This window comes from Puntigrus tetrazona, chromosome 17, assembly GCF_018831695.1.
Source record: "Puntigrus tetrazona isolate hp1 chromosome 17, ASM1883169v1, whole genome shotgun sequence".
Taxonomy (NCBI): domain Eukaryota; kingdom Metazoa; phylum Chordata; class Actinopteri; order Cypriniformes; family Cyprinidae; genus Puntigrus; species Puntigrus tetrazona.
The window spans coordinates 11,156,390-11,175,936 of NC_056715.1; the positions used below are offsets into that span (position 1 = coordinate 11,156,390).

Genomic DNA, 19,547 nt, shown 5'->3' on the forward strand with positions numbered 1-19,547 from the left:
ACCGTCAGTGAGGGAGGCATACTTTGATGAGTCCATTTGGATAGGCTGGTTCAGCCCACTGTAGCAGCAGTGCTCGGCCGTGTTCTCTCTTCTCCACGCTGAAGTTAGCCAGGCCGCTTGGAGAAGCTTCAAGTGTCTGAATGGTGGTCCAAGGACTAGACACCTGACCCGCTCCATTAACAGCTTCTACACGCACATTATATGTGGTGTATGGCTCCAACCCAAACACATGAGCTTGAAAAATGTTACCCTACAATACAAAAGCCACAAAATTTGTTATTTCATAAAAATAGCAATATAACCATTATTATTGATAAAAGTAAGCAATTAATACAACTAAAATACAATTGAACTATTCTAAAATGTATATTACAAAAACCCAAAACAAAACAGAAAACCCCCAAATAACACAAAACAAATAAAAAATCCCCACAAAAAACACCAAAACAAAATAAGCAAAAAACACACACATAAATAAATAAATAAATAAATATATATATATATATATATATATATATATATATATATATATATATATATAATAAAAACCTTATCATTTACCAAGTGGAGACTAAAATTATATATATAAAAATATCAATATTGAAAAGCAAAAAATTAACTGATAACGGGAAAAAAAATATGTAACACTGTTAGCATCCATGCTCAATATTAGTTGTGTAAATACATGCTTGCTTTTTCAAAAGAATTATTCATTCCTCAAAAAGAAGCATTAAATTGGCCAGAAAAAAACAACAACAAAACAAACCACATAATTCTTACCATCAACAATAAAACTACAGACCCCTGTCTGCTATCCCTATGCAGATTTTTACACCCCAATACATTACTACGCTGGGAGGCACTGAAGCATTTAAAACGCTACCTTTTTATGTGGTTGAAAAATTGAGAACATTTGGACTATAAACCAGCAAACATATGCACATTGTCAATAGAGACAGCTGTTTCATTTCACTTTATTTCAGCACAGAGACTTATATCCTGCCCCTAGATGGCAATGCTATCAAACACTTTCCTAAACACGGGCACCAAGACATTAACAAGCAGGCGCTCCCTCATCCAGGATACTCAAGGCAGCCATTAAAAAGCGACTAAGAGAATTGATTTTTGTTATAGATTTCCAAATAAATGTTTATGGCACAGATCCCTAAAATGGGAAGTGTTTAAGTTTTGATTAAGAGAATTGGTTATGCTGCCTTTTGGGTGTGCACAGATCCACCATACATCAATTTCTCAACATTACAGAATTACATTTCTTATTTCAAAAGAGAATGAGTCGGGTATTTAAATTATGTAAAACACTCACTTTAAATTCTAAACAATCCTTTACATTAAGGCCCATTGCAAATGAACCTGAATGTGTAAACCTCTCTGCAGAAGCCAACAGCAGTCAGGTTTCTGGACAAAAGCCCTGAATTCGGACTTTATGTAATTGAGGCAGAAGAAGGATTAAACATTAAAGAGATATCAGAGTCAGAAGCGCATTTAGCATTAGCTCAGGGAATCAGTCATTTGTAAAGGGGAAAGAAGTCTTTTAAAGCCCTTTTTCTTTCCTCTTTTCCTCTTTCAACTGAGCACAGGTCTCCCTTGTCTCATCAGCTGCTTACATATGTGTTATTTCCTGTGACAGCGCTGGGGGCTGCTTGGGCCAGGGGATGATTTTAATTAAGAATAACCATGTGGATTTGTCACAACAATTATGCTGATTAGATGAAAGTGGAGATTCCTGACCCTTCAAAGGTGTGGGACTGCTTCATTTGCATACAGTAGACATACTGTCCCGGCCTGCCATTGCTGACTTCAGCCTGAGCTGGATTTTATTAGTATCACGCTAACAGCTACAGGGCCTGGGAAATGCCTCATCAAAAACCATCAAATGGAGCCTTTGGTCATGTTTTGAGCAACCTACACTCAAACTCTGTTGGAAATGTAGGAGAATTTCAGGCAGATAAAATAACGCACTGGTGCATTTTGTTGTTAAGAAATCATTTATTTCTGAATATCCCTGAACGTCTAATATTTATTTTGTACACACACATGCACACATAGATTCTTGAATATAATAAAAATCTTATCTAGATATTAAAACAAATTAAAGAAAGGTGCTTTCCCGAGCTGTTCACAGGCCGTAAAATAATGTGTTTTTGTCCATATATTGAAAGTCATTGGAATCCAAAATAACAATGACTTTTATTATAATGAACAAAAATTGTGAAGGGATATTTTGTGTTAGGAAAAACAAAGGAAATTTTTAGAAATTTTACAAATTTATAACAACATGAGGGTCAGTTAATAAACATTTCAATCACCCCATTGCTCTAATTTCTGCTACACCTTAGTTTAACTTTAAGAGAAAGTCTATGCAGAATTCAGAGCATCATTTCAAAGAATCTTCCCTTTTGTTCTGCCATACTAACAACTGACAACCAGATCCTGAGATGCCTTGACACTATTAATTATTTGTGGTTTAGATGTAAAGTTCTGTTCAAGCCAAGCCTCAATCAGATGGAGGGCTCTTGAATCACCGCGCTGTTCTTCAGAGTGGGCCGGTGTCTGATGAAGGAAACCCCTCATGCATGCAAACGCACACATAAAGAAACAGAAGAAAGTACCGTTTACCTCTTCTGAATGTGGCGATCTGACTATGTATGACAATCAGGACTGTTTCCAGAAAATAAAAGCACACGCAGTCAAGCACACCACTAACCATAGCTCTCTAAATGAGAAATTAGATTTAACTGGCATGTGTTTACTTAGTGTATATATATACACACACATATATATATATATATATATATATATATATATATATATATATATATAAACATTTTATATATACATAAACAGTATACATGTCCTAACCACCAGGCAACCAACATTTTTGAATCTTTAAGCTACACAAATAAAATCCTCAGCTGTGTCACTGAAACTAGGAATGAGATTAAAGTTTGTGAAAGCTCAGAGGAATCCACTATCAAAATCCACAGGCCGTCGGGAGCTCCCCTCTGTGTGTCCTTTTGGCAAATGAGCGCGGGTTCCACCAGGGCCCAAACGAGCTCCTCGCGGTTCTGCTTCAACTGTGTGTATACGAGTCTACACAAAGACACGGTCCAACGCGCCGCCATCATGTTTATGCACTCTTCACTGTGTTCTTAATGATAAACTAACAGATTGTAAACATGCTGCCCGAGTTTCAACCCCCCCTCATTTTTTTTTCCTGTGCATTTTTTAAACAATGTCCTTCATGTTAGAGTGGTTACAGGCAGCAGAAGGACATCATTAGAGCCATGGTTAAACTGTAATTTACACCATTAGGAAGGCAGGAGCAATTTTTATTGCCTAGTAAATTTCAGCTCTGAAATATTTGGACCATATGGCTCAATTTGTGTAATAACCTTAATTTCTTGCACCCTTCAGGTCCGCCTGCATCTCCGCTTGCCACTCCGACAGAGTCGGGCTTCTGTGCGCAAAAGGCGAAGCGTCTATAGAGCGGCGGTGGAGATTAATAAGGTGTCACGTCCTGTTTGGGTGAAGGCATTGGAACAGCAGCCAGATGGTATCTCTGCAAATGACTGTCAGGGGTCCTGATCTAATCAATAGGATGTATTAATACATCTCCCATAGCTGGGGTTCTCATGGGGCTGCTGAGCAACATCTGGAAAGATCAGGAGGGGGAGAGAGAGAGTACGAGAGGCGGAGAGAGCGCTGGAAGCTATGTACGGAAAGCAGAGGGAGAAGGCAATAGCGTTAAAAAGGAAGAGAAAGTGCGAGAACAAAAAAAATAAATAAATAAAGGAAGTGAGGAAGGGATGGGACAGGTCTGGTGCTGGCTGTGACTGGGCCTGCCTAATCTCTCATGTAGGCTTGATAAGTGTTCGGTAATGAGGGGCGTCTGCACACATGGTGAGGGAGGAAGCTTTTGGCGGCTCCGACCGCCTGTGCTCCGTAGCCTCATTCAGTCCCGCCGCCATGACGTCCACATTAATCACACGCACTGGCACGAGGTACAGCACACAGCACAGCCAGGGATCAATAGCAGCCCCACCCACCGAAAAAAAAGAGGATGGGCATGCTCAGACCACAGAAGACCACAAGCTCTACTCTCGGCTAAAGCACTGCTGAACAGCATTACACCATCTGCTCCACGATCTGACTCGTCACCACATACTATGTGTCCAAGTAATGATTTCTAAATGGAAAACAAAGATGAAACATCTAGTACGGACTCTTTTTGGATTGATTTGATGTTTACTGGTCAGGCCTCAACAATAAAGATGACATCCCAAATAATACATTTTGGTTTTAATAGTGTATTCAAGTGTTGTAAGACTAAAAAAAAAAAGTAAACTATATAAAACAACTAAAAATGAAAAAGCTTTAAAAATAAACAAAAGGCTAATTTAAAGATAAAACAGCAACAACACTGGTGTACTCTGCTGATGTAAAGAAGTAACTAAGGTAAATTATTCAGTCTTAAAAGCACCAGTTAAAACTATTTTTTATTTATATTATTTTAATTAATAGCTATAACCAGGCATTACAGGGCATACTGCAGCCCTTTTTATTTATTTATTTTTTTACATATATTTCAATATAATATAATACAATACTATGATATTATATAATACAGTATACAACATTTTTATTTTTAATTCATAGCTGCATGACATGTACAGCTATTATTGCAATATAGTATATAAAATTACTTGATATAATATAATATATTGCTTGTTGAAGATTGTTTTCTTGTCAGATATAAAAGGGCATGTACTAGCAAGAATGACATTTTTTTTTTCTCTGCATAATCCTTCGTTCTCAGACATGAAAACAAGTTCACTCGACCAGAGAACATTAACCTGTAGCCACTCAACAGTTGGCAACAGCTAAATCAATATGATGCCCCACTGCAGGCCAAGTATTGACATGGCAGGCGGACAGCTGATATAGCACAAAGTCAGTGTCCAAAAAAAGATTCTGCTGGATCGATGGATTATAAATGTAGCCGTGAGAAATTGCACTAATACCCACTCTACAATTTCCACACGGCAGCGGTTATGCAATTGGGCAGTGTCTTTAGCAGATGACCATGAAATCAAAACTGCAGTATGGGTAAATTAACCTTTGTATTGTAAACTCCTTTCTTTACATTACAAATAATTAGCCTGGTTCTATCTAAAAATCCCAAGCTGAAAACACTGCTGCTATTTCTATTTCAAAACTTCACATTTTATTTTAAATAATGAAAATACAAAGCAATGTTTTTATTAAACATATAAAAATGTAAATATCATAAGTTCATAAGTTGCATTCTAAAATTCTAAAAAAAACGTGCAATTTGCAAAATGATAAATTTGCATCAGCCATTCGGGGGCCAGGGTCATAACTCAAGAGGGCTGAGGACACGTGGAAAATTAATTACAAGCTGATTAACTGCAATCTGACGTCACACGTTCACCACTGAAGCCGACCTCTGGAGGTCAAGAAAACCTGAAAGGACTGCCAAGAGAATAGAAGCCGAACTGTAAATTACTCTCAAAGAAAAGAGGGGTGCTGATAAAAGGCCTATCCTGAATGACGTTCATTAATTGCTATCAAAATAATTAATTTGTCTATTAGGCAGGCATCTATCTGGCGCTCTGTGGGAGAAGCTGAACTCCTCAGTGGGTTCTGGATTCTTTCCCCTATGGTGTTGCTGCTATCAGGGGGCAAGTTGGCTCTGTTCACACTTGTTTTGAACAGGAACTCAAGCTGAAGCCTTTAATTTGGCCATGATGCAGTTGTGAGCATCTGTGAGAAAAGCAGCACACTATTTTTCCTCGGTGTCAAACATGAGAACGCCATGAATCACAGCGGATACTTTTATAGGTGGAGACATCAGCGGATGAGGAATCTGTTTAAACATGCGGCCAATGGGCTGATCGCTGATGAATGATCTCAGACAGATGCTGATGCTGGAAACTTCAGGTGCTGAAGCTGAGCTGAGAGCTAGAAGCAGTAGCAGCCAAAACCACAACAATGGGTCAATATACACTCAAACTCAAACTAGGCTCAATAATAATAATAATTAATATTAAATACTAATTTAAAAATATCTTAAACAGTAGCGTATACAATTTATTTACAATTTTGTATTTGCTTTGTGTAATATTTTGTCATGTGTTTCATTATTCATAATAAAATTTTGCTGAAAAGTCAATAGGCTACTTTCCAGCCTCATTTATTGTGACAAAATGACGTCAGATATTTGTGTTAGCTGTATAATAACAGAATGCATTTTGCCCACGGTTAATAACACAGAAAATGTCCAACAGATCTTCAGATCCTCTTATCATAAAGGCAAAAATGGCAAAAAAAGTAGCATCATATCTGTGCAACTTCTCTCAGAGACGATATCTTGATTTTGTCAACAGATAATCACAGACAACAGTTTCTTTGATTCTTGTTTCTGTCTAACAATAGAAAAAAGTGTTACCTCTCTATTAGATAGATTTGTGAAAAAAAAAAATCTGGGTGCTATTCATAGATCATTACTCAATCGTCTTGCTTCTTTGCACATGGTTCATTTATAACTTCTCACACAGTGTATCGGATAGCATACCAAACTGAGAGTATTACATAAAAAAAAAAAGAGTATTACCAGAATTGTAAGAGCAGTAACAGGAGCGGAGTTGAACGTAGGATCGTTGGGTGGTTTCTGGTACACTAGTTTGTACTGGGAGATCACTCCATTTGGCATGTTAGGCTGGGTCCAGCTCAGCAGAAGAGAGTAGGCACTGGTGGGCTGGGCCGAGGGTGGATCCATACCCAGTGGTTTTGCCTCTAGAGTTCTGACGGAAGTCCAGGAGCTGGATGCAGAACCTTTGGAGTTGACAGTAGTGACTCTGTATTCATATTCACTGAAAGGTAGAAGGGAATCTGAGGCATCGATGAACTCTAGGGGACCCTCAGTCCAGATGAACACCAGCAGCTCCTCTTGAGTCCCAACTGGTCGTCTGGAGGAAATATTTAATATTACATGAAGAAACAAAAAAAAAGTAATCTGCTGTAGAATGAAAGATTAAATAAACATGACAAAACACACAAAAGCATCTTCTTTAAAGACCCTTTAAATGCAGCTGTAGTTAAAAATGAGGCCCCGAAACAAACACATCCAGTGGGGGTGCCAAAGGAAGGTTGCAGAGATGAGGAAGAACACACAGAGGAGGGTGAGGAGCAGAGGCAGAGCACTGGGCTTTGCTCAAGCTTCGTTAATTCCTCCACATTAGAGGCCTGGCTTCCATGCTGCTGGAGAAAATGACATTCAACGCTCTAATGTGGCCCCTGCCGGCCCCACTCGCACCGCAACGGCCTAATCTCACCCACCGCATTAAAATAAAGCCAAACAGAGGCTGGCAGGGGAGAGGAACGTCTCACACCATGGCGCTAAACTACAGCACACAGCTGCGATCAGCAGTCTGTTACACACACATACCGACACTGCATCTGGAACACAAAAGCTTCTGCTTCAAAAAGTAAACGTAATAGGCATTTTGATTTTCATACATTTGAGTTTAAAGGGGTCATAGAATACAAAATTCACTTTTACATTCAGTTTGAACGTGTGTTGGCAGTGTATGTACATAACCACCCTACAATGATAAAAATCATGTTTTTTTTTTTTTTTTTTTTTTTTTTTTATATTGTTAAATTATGAACTCTGTCACACAGGCAAGGTGTTTTGTTGTTGGTTGTAATAATGAACATAGTGAACATTTAAACCTGAACGTGAACGTCGTAATTCAGCTTCACCTCTAGAACAAGTGAGCGTAATTTTTTTAATGAATTTTGCAAATCGTCTTTCCTAATAATGTGCTAGTTAGTTTGTAGTGGCGTTTGCAGTCTCTCAAAGAACTGACCGTCACCCCACAGAAGAGAGGGGCGGGGTGAGCAGAGCTCATTAAATTTAAAGGGAAACGCACCAAAACGGCTTAGTGTAAACAGAACTGTTTTTGCCTTTTGAAATTTGCCCTTTGAGGACTTAATTTAAACAGTAAAGCAAATTAAAAAAATATTTCCAGAATAATAAGATGTAAGGACATAAACTCACTTACACAGCAAAACTCTTTTTGGGAATACTAATTATGACATAAGCAGGGTCATGGGTCAGTCATGATGAAGTGACTACAAAGAATCTTTAGCAAACTGTCATTTTTGTCTTCCATTGTTTTTTTGCAATAGCACTTTTTTACCTACACAGTGTTTTGCCGTTCACAGGAATTAATTACATATTAGATATATTAAAGAAAATAGTTATTTTACATTTGAATAGTATCTCAATATTTATACAGCATTTTAATGAGACTTCCTCAAAAAATCCTGCTATCAACTTAAAATCCAGCATTTTTGAACTGAGACATTTTTGCTGATTAGTCTCAATGCTATGCTCTTTACATATCTATAAATCAAACTCTTTTACTTCATAACGTCAACAAGAATTTTTTTTATTATTATACAACATGACTCATTTAATTCCAGCGTCTTGAGGCTATAACAGCTAGATGAATAAGTAGTTCATCAATGCTTGTATTGTCTCACCAGCATCTTCTGCATCACTTTATGCATACAATATGAACACAGATGAATTCTTAGGAGCTGATTTATAATAATTCTGTACAGCAGCCAAGCACTACCCCAGGTTAGTACTTCATTCTCCTGTGTAATATAAGTTAAACGCATGGAGGACAAACATCCCTGAGGAGGGGACACTTACTTCACAATCTCAGATAACCTCCAATGAGCTGAATACACACACAATAGCACATTAAACCGATTACATTTAGCGCAGCGCTGATCGCCGGTATTAAGATGAGCAGATAGAATAATACACCAAGTCCTTTAAGCCACGAGTGAATTCTCTGCCCCCTGAATGTGATGTATTTGCCAGAGTTTATCCCGCTTCCAAATCAGGGCTAAGATGAAATCCAGTCATGCGTTCGTCTGAATGCCCCGGCATCTGTGGCTATGCTAATGATATTTTCTTAAGATTTATGCGGGCTTAGGCTGATCTGACCTTGCATATGAATGACACTGGTCAACAAGCTTGGCTGCCCTTGACTGAAATCTTACCTTGTTGCTAACACACACACACACACACACATAATCACGTAGATACCGTAAACACAGTTTTTGCTGCCATCCAAGAGCGAAAACTTTGGGAAGACGTCTCAATTTATGGCTTAATCTGATCATCGTCTGGAATCCTTCAAGTCAAATCTGAATGGTTTAAATTGGCGCTCACGATGTGCAGCAATAAAGGTTCAAGCACGGCCGGCTGTGTTGTTTCCGACCGTAAGGGCAATGATGGCAGCGTAATGATAGAGTTAGCTACTCCCCGGCGCATTGCTCTCCGTTCTCCTTGAAGGATGTTTCTGTAACAGCGGAGCAAAGCATTCTGATGTGATCGTGCCATGTCAGTCTTAGCTTTATTCCTTCTGTGCGGGGTGCAAGCATCATGGCATTCTGTTTCATATTGCTCTCAAACAGCTCTGAATGTGCCTGGAATAATCAAAGTCAGCAGGGCAATGTCATCTTCCATTTAGAGCTGCCGATCAGCCTCTCTCTCTTTCTCTCTCTCTTCTCTGCGCTCAGATACCACAGTCACTGATATACAGCTGATATCCACATAAGCACTCCACACTCCATTCTGCGTTTCCTGCTGTCAGTTAGACAGGAACTAGAGAGGAAATGTTGACAAGTGTAACCAGCAGTGATTGGCCTGTTCACCTCAAGGTCACGGCATAATTACTGTTTGTGTTCGACTACGTTTCTGGCCTTCCTTTCAAACATGCCCTGACATGGACTCACATCTACACACACATTTATCCCCATGCAAGCTCTGCACTGACATTAGCCTGACAACATCTTCGTATGGAAGTGCATTTGCGGAGACTGAGAGAGCAGTCCTAATAAAAAGTAACTGGTTAACATGCCCACAGAGGCAAAAAAAAGTGTCTTAAAATTGCCCTATGCTGACAGGACCAACTTTATCCAAGTACTATGAATATTCCATTCTTATTCCGATGATTCCTTATTTTCATCCGATTTAATGATGTTTCTGTTGCCCGAACAGTACAGCATGGTATTAGGAAAATACATTGCAGAGTAAAGAGAAAATTAGCAAAGCACCAACAGACAAGACAGAGCGGGGTACATCTGATATGAAACTAATTTTGTGATTTTTAAGAAATTTAAACAATAAATACCATTTTATGGCTCTTTAATGTCATGCAGTGCCTCAGCTGAAGTGGCACATGAACCCTTTATTTTTTCTTATTTACTTTAAGGTAGGGTATTTTATCAAAAAGCTTTAGAAAACTGAATTGGGCCGAGTAGCAAAACAGACTTGTAGAAAAAGATAAGTAGAAGGCATAATATAGTATTTTGTCATGCCGCTCGTGACCACCATGTGAGATTGGTTTTGCTTTGTTTCACAAAATGTTTCACGGGTTGTGTTAGTGTGTGTGGGCGGAGCTTTAAAAATAAGGATGAGAACCTTTTGGGTTTGGGGTGTGTTTGTTTTGGTAATTTCAAATATAAACATCGATTATCAGAAATCACCCCACTTTTAAAGCACAAAATAAACTGAACATAAGGTATTTAAATTAAACAGCATAAAGATATACACAGCACACTTTAAATTTAAGTCTAACGAAGTTAATCCGCTCTCTTTTCTGAATTGTTTGTTGGACAAAATGGATTTGGCGTTAGGATTGGTCAGATTACCTATATCAATCAAGCAGGAAATAAATGGAAGAAAAATTCTGCTCAACTATCTGTGAACATTTTTGCGACAAATGTCTCCATTCCATTGTTTTACTCTTGCTCAAAGGTTTCGAACCCCTACTGGTTCATAAGGGAACTGCAGGGGATTTTTGAAATTGTGATATCAAAGCTAAAGCAAATTCAAATAATAGCAAATGAATTAAAACCATTAATTAAAATGATTGGAAATTTATTCATTATTGTAAACTTTGATTTGAAACAATTAATTCCAAATTAAATCAATATAAAAAAAACATTAAATATAAAATTCTATTCTGATCCATTCAAAAATTTGTCATTAAACGTTTCATTCATTATATTTAAGTGTTACAGTTTTCAGTATTAGGGGATGCTACAGTAAATCAGTCGTTTAGCCTGATTAAGTTGACAAAATAACCCTGTTTTAGCAAAGAGACTATCACAAGTACCAAGTCTACAGCCTATCAGACAAAAATCCTGATGACTGAGTGTGCAGAGTGATCAAATGAGTCTCACATTGTGCAGTCATCAGCATGGTATGGGACACCAGGATGTTTTGGTGTTCGTATGTGAGAATGAGTGCTTTGTACCTGTATATGAAGTAGTTAGTGATGAGGCCGTTGGGTTTTTGTGGTGGACTCCAGCGGACCTCGATAATGGCCGCTCCTGCAGCTGTGAGAACCGGAGGGTCCTGAGCTAACGGAGCAGCCTCAGGGGTGCGAACAGAAACCCCCTGTCCTACACCACAGCCATCTGCACATAAAGATATTGACGTGAAACCATTTGATACATAGGTAAAAATGACATTTAACACAACATAATTAAACGGACAGAAAGGAAAAATCTAAATGTGTTTCCTTGATTTTTCCTCACTTATTTTATATACTGACAATTACAGTGTGTTTACAAAGCCAAATGTATCAATAAAGTTAATTGAAATAGTCTGATCGTTGAAGACCTGAAATGAGACCTATGCCTCTAATCGTATCTTTTCAGTTTGCGTTTTCCACATTTTCTTCTTTTATCTGTCTATCTGACCATATTCGTAAGGTTTTCTGTGTTGCAGAGTACCTGGCTGACAGGCCTGCACTTGAATGTGGTAGATGGTGTAGGGGTCCAATCCTTGTAGTAACAGGAAGTGCTCTGGTCCAGCAGGACGGATGAGGGGCCGCTCAGTACCTGCATTGAGCAGGACGTTATATTCCAAAGGGACACTTGCATTATACACACCTTAAAGGGAAACAGAAACACAAAGTCACATTTACTTCTTTTCACTAACCCATAGCCAATCATATCTTGTTTAAGCAGGTCACACCGATGCTAGCGCTCACTAAACTGACAAACTAACTGAAAAGATTAGTGCCACACCAGCATGAAAACAAACCCCCAATCAGCTCACCCAGCACACAATCACAACATACGAAGAGCCGTATGTACTCGTAATACAGTGCAAGGACTGACATACAGCGGACCTGACACTTTGGGAAGCTTTGCCCTTGATTCAACATCCTTCTGGGCAAGCAGGCACTTCCCCCGTTTCGTCTATCCCAGCGCTGTCCGAAACACACAGACACGCACATGGTCTTCTGTAATGCATTTGAACTAAAGAATGTAGAGTCCCGGCATCCACGCTTTGTTAATATTCCCATCACTAGCGCCTTTCATAATTTACGGCAACTGGAGGCTGATAGGTTATTCAACATTTATGAGACCCGAGATGTATTCAGAACGGGCTGATTATCTTTACAAATGAAAAAGTTAAATTATTCAACTTCCTTCATTGCGTCTCCCTGAGCAGATGTAGTCTTTTGCCTGAGACACAAAAACCCGCTGGAATTAGACGGCGCTTTGATCAAAGCTTCCTGCCTGAGAAGTTCAATCGCACAGGTCCCTAAGTTCTATTATTTACAACTAATCACTGACTTTGGAGTTTTTGCACTTTCAACTTGAATGAGAGTCTAATAAGAAATAATGGCACAAAGGAAAAGAAAAGGAACATGCTATCAGATCTGATCCATCAAGCACAGGTGCAGCTTAAAACCGTGCCCGTTTCTGCATTCGGACTTAACCAAGCGTGAGATATTGTAGTTTGAAGCCATAGATTTTTCGCTCGCCTCTCTAGGAATGTAAAGTCAATAAAAGATCCGGCCTATGTAAATGTTTTCTGTGGGTATCAGGGCTGTTTAAGGGCTCTTATGGTGTAATTGAGGTTGTTTAAGGGGATCCTCTCACAGGAGAGAGGCATAATGGGGCAATAATAGCAAAAGATGGACCATCTGAGGCAGACAATCAGAACCGCTTGAATGTAGCCTGTGAAATCACTCTTGAGTGTGCGAATATGCACACACACACACACTCTTTAACACCCACCCACCCTTCTGCACCTTTTTGAGGGAAAACAAATACGTGCATGCAGATTTGCTTAGATGTGCTTTGGACATATGACCTGGTAAATACATACACAAGGATTTTACATGCACAGGGTAGATGTTGCACATAGACGCTCTCTTGCACATATGTGCAGCAGGTGGGCTGGGTAGATGCTGTAAGCATGCATAAGAGCGGTTAGGGGTGCTAGAGTCTATGAGCTACCATGGCTAATGCCACAGGGAGAAAGAGAAGGAGAGAGATTGCATTTGCTCTCCTTGTAGGGAGAAAGTTTGGGCCACACGCACAGTGTGAAGTGCAGACGAGACTTGTGAGTGATTGATTGATCAGTGGAGTCCGGTGGGATGCAGTCTGCAACAGACATGATGAGAAGATCATGCAGGACCACAGCCATGACAGCACACGCTGGATGACTGAGTAAACCACAGCGTGTCCTCACCAAGAAGGACTCCCAGGAAAATGATGGCAAAAGTTATTTTCTGTTCACTATCTGTTTTAATAACCTAATTGGGATAATGAATGGCCTTACAGTGCATCTATTACGGATTTTTAAAAATGACACCGCTCTACGTGAATGTCCTTACATCCTCCAAAGTTTTAAATCAGAATGTGCACGGTTTATAAATTTACTGTCTCTCAAAAGAATGAGCATATTGCCTGCCACTTATAGGACTTTTTGCGTTGGTTCTGAATGAAACTGCAAATTCATTCTTTACCACTAGATGACGCTTTTTGAGCATTAAAATGCTGCTTTAAATGAAATCGACCAATTACTGCTTTGTAAAGGGCTATGTAAGAGTATCATGCACTATAATTATTCATAACATGCATTTGTAATACATAATTTCTTGTTGTTAATAATTATGACTGAATTTAAAATGCATAGTGTAACAATGATTTGTAAACTGTAACATTCACACTTAAATTTTTAAAGTTTGTAATATGATTTTGTATTATGATTTTGATGTACCATTTCTGTGGTAATGCAATGTCTGATTTTAATGGGTTCCAAAGGATGATTTTCGAGAAAGTTTTTGGTGACGAGGATCTGAACTCCTATTATGATGCAGATGTTTCAGGCACGCGTTTGTCATAAATTAATCTAGTACTCCTCCTACATAATTGAAAAAAAGGTGGAAAATATCTAGTTAGTCTTAGACCTTTCCAACGATATTGTTTAATAAAAATACTCTAGCAAAGAAGTGGTAGCAATTTTATATGCATTCCAGTTTTATCTGTTGTTGTTTTCTGTACAAGCTTCATCCGTGTGCGGCAACTACTTCGTTCAGTCTCCACATGATCTCAAGATGAATCCAAAGTACCACCATTAAAACTGAAATGCCACTAAATAAATAAACAGATACCGAATAAACAAGTCTGCTAACATGCACGTGATCAGCATTGGTACACCCCATCCAATAGAGGAACTTCACCTCAACTCCACAGCAACAGCGGAGAAGGAGAGAATGAATGGGACACGACTGGACAGTGATGGCAGAACACAAGCAGGTGAAGGGCGAGCGCATCTCAAACAACTCTCCCCTAAATCACACTAAAGGTAGGAAAAGCTGTCACTTAGGTTTGAATGTTAATTGATTGGTGGGACCCATCTACGTCCGGCCCGCGCTGATGCATGTACACACGACCATGTTGGGCCCCTGGTAAATTACACACAACGCCACTCGTAAATCCCTGCCCATGTGCCGTCACTCTCGCAGGCCCGAGCAGGGATAAATCAGCCCCGCGTGAGTGCTAAATAGAGAGGCTGCATAGTGCATTAGGTTGTAAACATTACCTGGGGGTGACCAGGCAACAAAGACGGAGCGAGGGCCGTGGAGGCTGACATTATACGGAGGAGGAATCCTTTCCGGGGAGGAGACGGGGGTCTGAATGACGTATCTATCACTGAGACTGCTCCCGCCGCTGGTGCCGGCCTCCAACTCGTACACATATCTGTGAAGCAAAGACGGATAGCAGATAAATAAGTCAACTGCGAAACTAAATTATGCTATTAGCTTAAAAGTCTCCTGTCACAGAAGTTAAATTTGCCACTGTTTCAGCGATTCTCCATTTCAGGTGGGAGTCGGCGCTGCGTTTAATTATTCATTGTCCGAGGGAGAGGCGGGTGCATCGATTCTGCCATTAAGCTGTGTCTTTCACAGCAAGCGCGGTTAGGTTTGAGGATGCGCGTCTTTCAGAGTTTCCAGAATTGAAGCGTGAATGCTGGCGTAAAAAAAACAATTGTTCTTTAAGATCACGAAAGCAAGCTAAAAAAAGAAACTCTCACATTGCTAGCTCAGAATGATGTTGTATAGAGCAATTTTTTGATAAATTTGTAGCATTTACAGCAGACCTTACCACGAAAACACACACTTAAAATATTTAATTCAAACAGACATTTTATATATAAACATTTTCTTTTTTACCGTTTTATTTTCAATTAAAATATATAATTTTTTTTTTTTCAAGTTTTTAATTCTTTGTTTTATTGTTGTGATTTTTTTGTTCTGATTATTTTATTTTCCTTTTACAGTATGAAAAGCACTTTGAATTACCATTGTGTATGTAATGTGCTATATAAATAAACTTGCTTTGCCTAGTTAAAAAAAACACAAGACATTTTAATATAAACAAGTTAAAATCTAATAATATTGAATTTGAATTTTGAATTTGAATTAATAATTTAGGTACATTTCATTATAAAAAAAAACCTGATTGTTTTCCTAAACCATTACATTTTATGAGTAACATTTTATGGGGGAGTAAGATTTTCTCTGTACAGAATTTGCTACAGGTTTACGTGGATTACTGCCAAGTTATCATTAACAAAAACTAAACTAAAAATAAATTCATTATTTAAATTAAAATAAAAAATTCCTGAAATAAAATCTACTTATTTTCTGTTACTTGACAAAGCAACGTTTAACATTTTAATTTAAAGCTGAAGAACTAATAACTAAATCTTAATACTTAATAAACTTAATAAAACTAAAACTAAAAATCTAGTAAAAATGATAAAGCTTTTAACACATTAAAATGAAACCAGAAAATATATAAATATAAAATGTATATATAATTAAAGATTACCAACAAAAGCTATAATCAAAAAACTGTAAAATCTATAATAATATATAATAGTATATCAATAATAATAGAAAAAAAAATTCACCGTACTGTCAAGCGAAAAGCTAAAAATAATTTCTGAGTGACTGGTATTTCATACATCACTACACTTTTGACAATAGACAGTGGGCCTTTTCTGTATGCAAAATTTGGCCTAAATTTAATGAATCAGACCGCAGATTAGTAAACGCAAAGGCAGATGTCATTATCACACAATAAAGTGGCAGTATTTTACAAAAAATATATAAAAATTTGTTTCAAAGAAGGTTTCGCCACAATCAAAAACAAACAAATAGATGTACAATTTATAGTCCGCCGTTAAACCTCATGAAATGTTCTGATTTAAATAGAGAAAAGAAAATGCTCACATGACTAAGCCTTCTTGTGATTCTGCTTTTACATTATACTTGATTCATTGGAAAAGTCCCCGCTGGATCGATATGGTGTGATACTATTTAACAGATGACACTGTTAATGCAATGCTGATCAGCCCCTCCACTGTGATCTGTGACAGGAGTGACAGATGCTCTGAACGGACATGCATATGAATAGAAAGGGATGTGTGTGTGTGTGTGTGTGTGTGTGTGTGTGTGTGCGCATGTATTAATGCCTGATGTGGGTTATAAAAACACTCTGCGGAAGGCTCTTTTAAGACATACATGACTTCACAAGATAGATTTGCCTTTTAAACAGAGATGGGTGTCAGTGCAAAGGTGTGCATTAGCAATGTATGTGGGTCATGTTCAACATTAAAGGCTTTTAATTCGCCATAAACTCCATAGCCAGCCATTAATACCTCCACATTAACTATTGTTCCGGCACTATCCCTTTAAAATAGTCACATCAGTTATTATATACCGTGCTCATCATGTGTAATAAAAGCATTAGCGATATTAATCAGAGAACACATGAACCAGAGAACAGCTGTGCATACCAACACGGCCATTGTGTACGTCGAATACTTTAAGTCAAATAAACACGATGTGGCGCATCAAAGGAGGTGGTGAGAGGCTAACCTGTTTCCCCAGAGGGAGAAAGGTTAATATTTCTCTCGTCAGAGAGACTTTCTACGATGGTGAGGTAAGTGACAGCTAATCAACATTGTCATAAATAATCGATGAGAAGGAGTTCTGGCAGAACACCCCCCCCAGCCCCCAGCGTAACTGTTTCCCACATCAGCCTATAGCCTCTCCAGATAATGAACCGCTCGCCTGCCACTGTAACGCTCCTCACGAGGCTAGATTGGAGGAAGAAAGGGAAAAGGAATAAGCAAGGGAGAAGGGAATGCCTTTTGGCAGGTCATCTGGAATTACGGCAAATTAAACGTCATGGCTATCCCAGCTACACTATAAACAAAAGCAGCGAAGGGACAATGAGAGGGAGGTCAGGTGACCGAATGACCTGGCTAAACTGTCCAATCAGGAGACACATGGTTTTGACAGTTCAGATATAGGATATAGATTTGCATGTGCAAAAATGTTTAAACACACACACACACACATATATATATATATATATATATATACATATATACATATATATATATATATATATATATATATATATATATATATATATATATATATACAAGTGATAGAATGCAGCGAACAATCTAGGAATCACTGATTGTAAAATAATGAAACAAACAGATTTATCCTGTATCTTAAGCAGCTTATGAGACTGAACCATTGCAAATATTTACACAACATATTGCACAAACTAACCAATTATTTTGCACACACAGCGTCCCTGTGTGCATTTTTTGATTACAGCAAACCAACAGATTTCACAGATGCTAAGACCGAATATATTCATGAATAACGAGGCAGTGACAAAACAGCTAAATTTCTACAAGGAAATTATTTTCTCATATTTACAATAAGTAGATTATAAAAAAACTACAGCACATAGGAAAATATTAATTTAAAATCCCCCCCAACAAATCTGACTAATATAATACAAAATACAAAAATATCAAAATATAAATATTTAAACACTACTTTTTATGTACATTAATTACAATGCAATATTTAATTATATCTTAACATTTTAATAAAATGTAATTATTTAATTTAATTACATTATTTAATTTAACGTTAATATACAATGTACAAATACTTGAATATTAAACAATTATCTTTTGTCAATTTAAAACAATTTATATTTTTCATGCTTGAATCAAACAATTAGACTTTCCTCTATTTTCCTATATAATTTATTGAATAGATACAATACTGTGTATATGCATATATATATATATATATATATATATATATATATATATATATATATATATAGAGAGAGAGAGAGAGAGAGAGAGAGAGAGAGAGGGAGAGAGAGAGATATTGCATAATGTTTTTAAACATGCAATATCAATATTATATAAAATATAGAAAATGCAATTAATAATATATATATTTTTATAAAATGTATGCTAGAAAAAAAATCCTACCAAACTATCTTAGTCTCACTGTCCATCAACAGCAGAAAAGTTTTGTTGCTGTCCTATCCTGAGTCACAAGGGGAACGCGATCAATGCGACTTTCCAAGGCATCGCTGCTCCTCATTAGCTAGCTCACTTCTCTTAAAAACTTTTAATGATTTGGTATCAGAGCAGCACTATTTCTGAAGAGCTCTGTTATTGTAGAGTCCCGGATTCTTTAAGACACACATAGGATTAGATGTCATCAATAATCAAGTGCTAACGGCTTGTTAAAGATGGCTGACAGATAGAACCTGCTGTTAGGCTGAAGGCCAGTGTCTGTGTAGCTCATCTTTCCGCCGTCACCGCTGAAGACGACCACTCCGTCACGCAGCAGCCGATACCGAGAGAGCAGGCCATTGGGTTTGAGCGGCTGGCTCCAGTGAAGCTCCACTGCCGAGCAGTTCACCTGGACATGCCTGGGCACTGCCCACACATCTAGAGGGAGGAAAGGAAGATAACAGCAAAAGACAAGGGTTGATAGAAGGCCGCAATGATTGATCACAATTTGATTTTTAATAGGGTTACAAAAAGCTCTGAAACAGCTATTGAGAAGGCTTACTGTGAAAAGAATGCACATATATGCATGTATGTATATGCAATTGTTTTTGCTGTAAGATATGTTAGAGTGAGTGTGTATTAACCTGCTGGTGCATCTTCCAGCGTGTGGCCCATAGATGGCTGACTTGCTCCGCAACCAGCTGCAGTGCACGCAACAACAATGAAGCTGTAGTTGGTATGAGGCTCCAGACCTGCA

General features: G+C 38.1%; 1 protein-coding gene across 1 annotated transcript in view; it reads right to left on the bottom strand.

Annotated features, from left to right (window-relative positions):
• ush2a (Usher syndrome 2A (autosomal recessive, mild)) overlaps positions 1-19,547 on the bottom strand; it is a 176,961-nt gene that overhangs the window by 11,860 nt on the left and 145,554 nt on the right. Inside the window, exons 57-63 of the mRNA XM_043262307.1 lie at positions 19,435-19,542; positions 19,045-19,228; positions 14,981-15,138; positions 11,869-12,027; positions 11,388-11,550; positions 6,656-7,010; positions 23-250 (exon numbers count right to left, since the gene is read on the bottom strand). Of these exons, the coding sequence (XP_043118242.1) occupies positions 23-250; positions 6,656-7,010; positions 11,388-11,550; positions 11,869-12,027; positions 14,981-15,138; positions 19,045-19,228; positions 19,435-19,542 (1,355 nt within the window). The remainder of the gene's footprint in view (positions 1-22; positions 251-6,655; positions 7,011-11,387; positions 11,551-11,868; positions 12,028-14,980; positions 15,139-19,044; positions 19,229-19,434; positions 19,543-19,547) is intronic.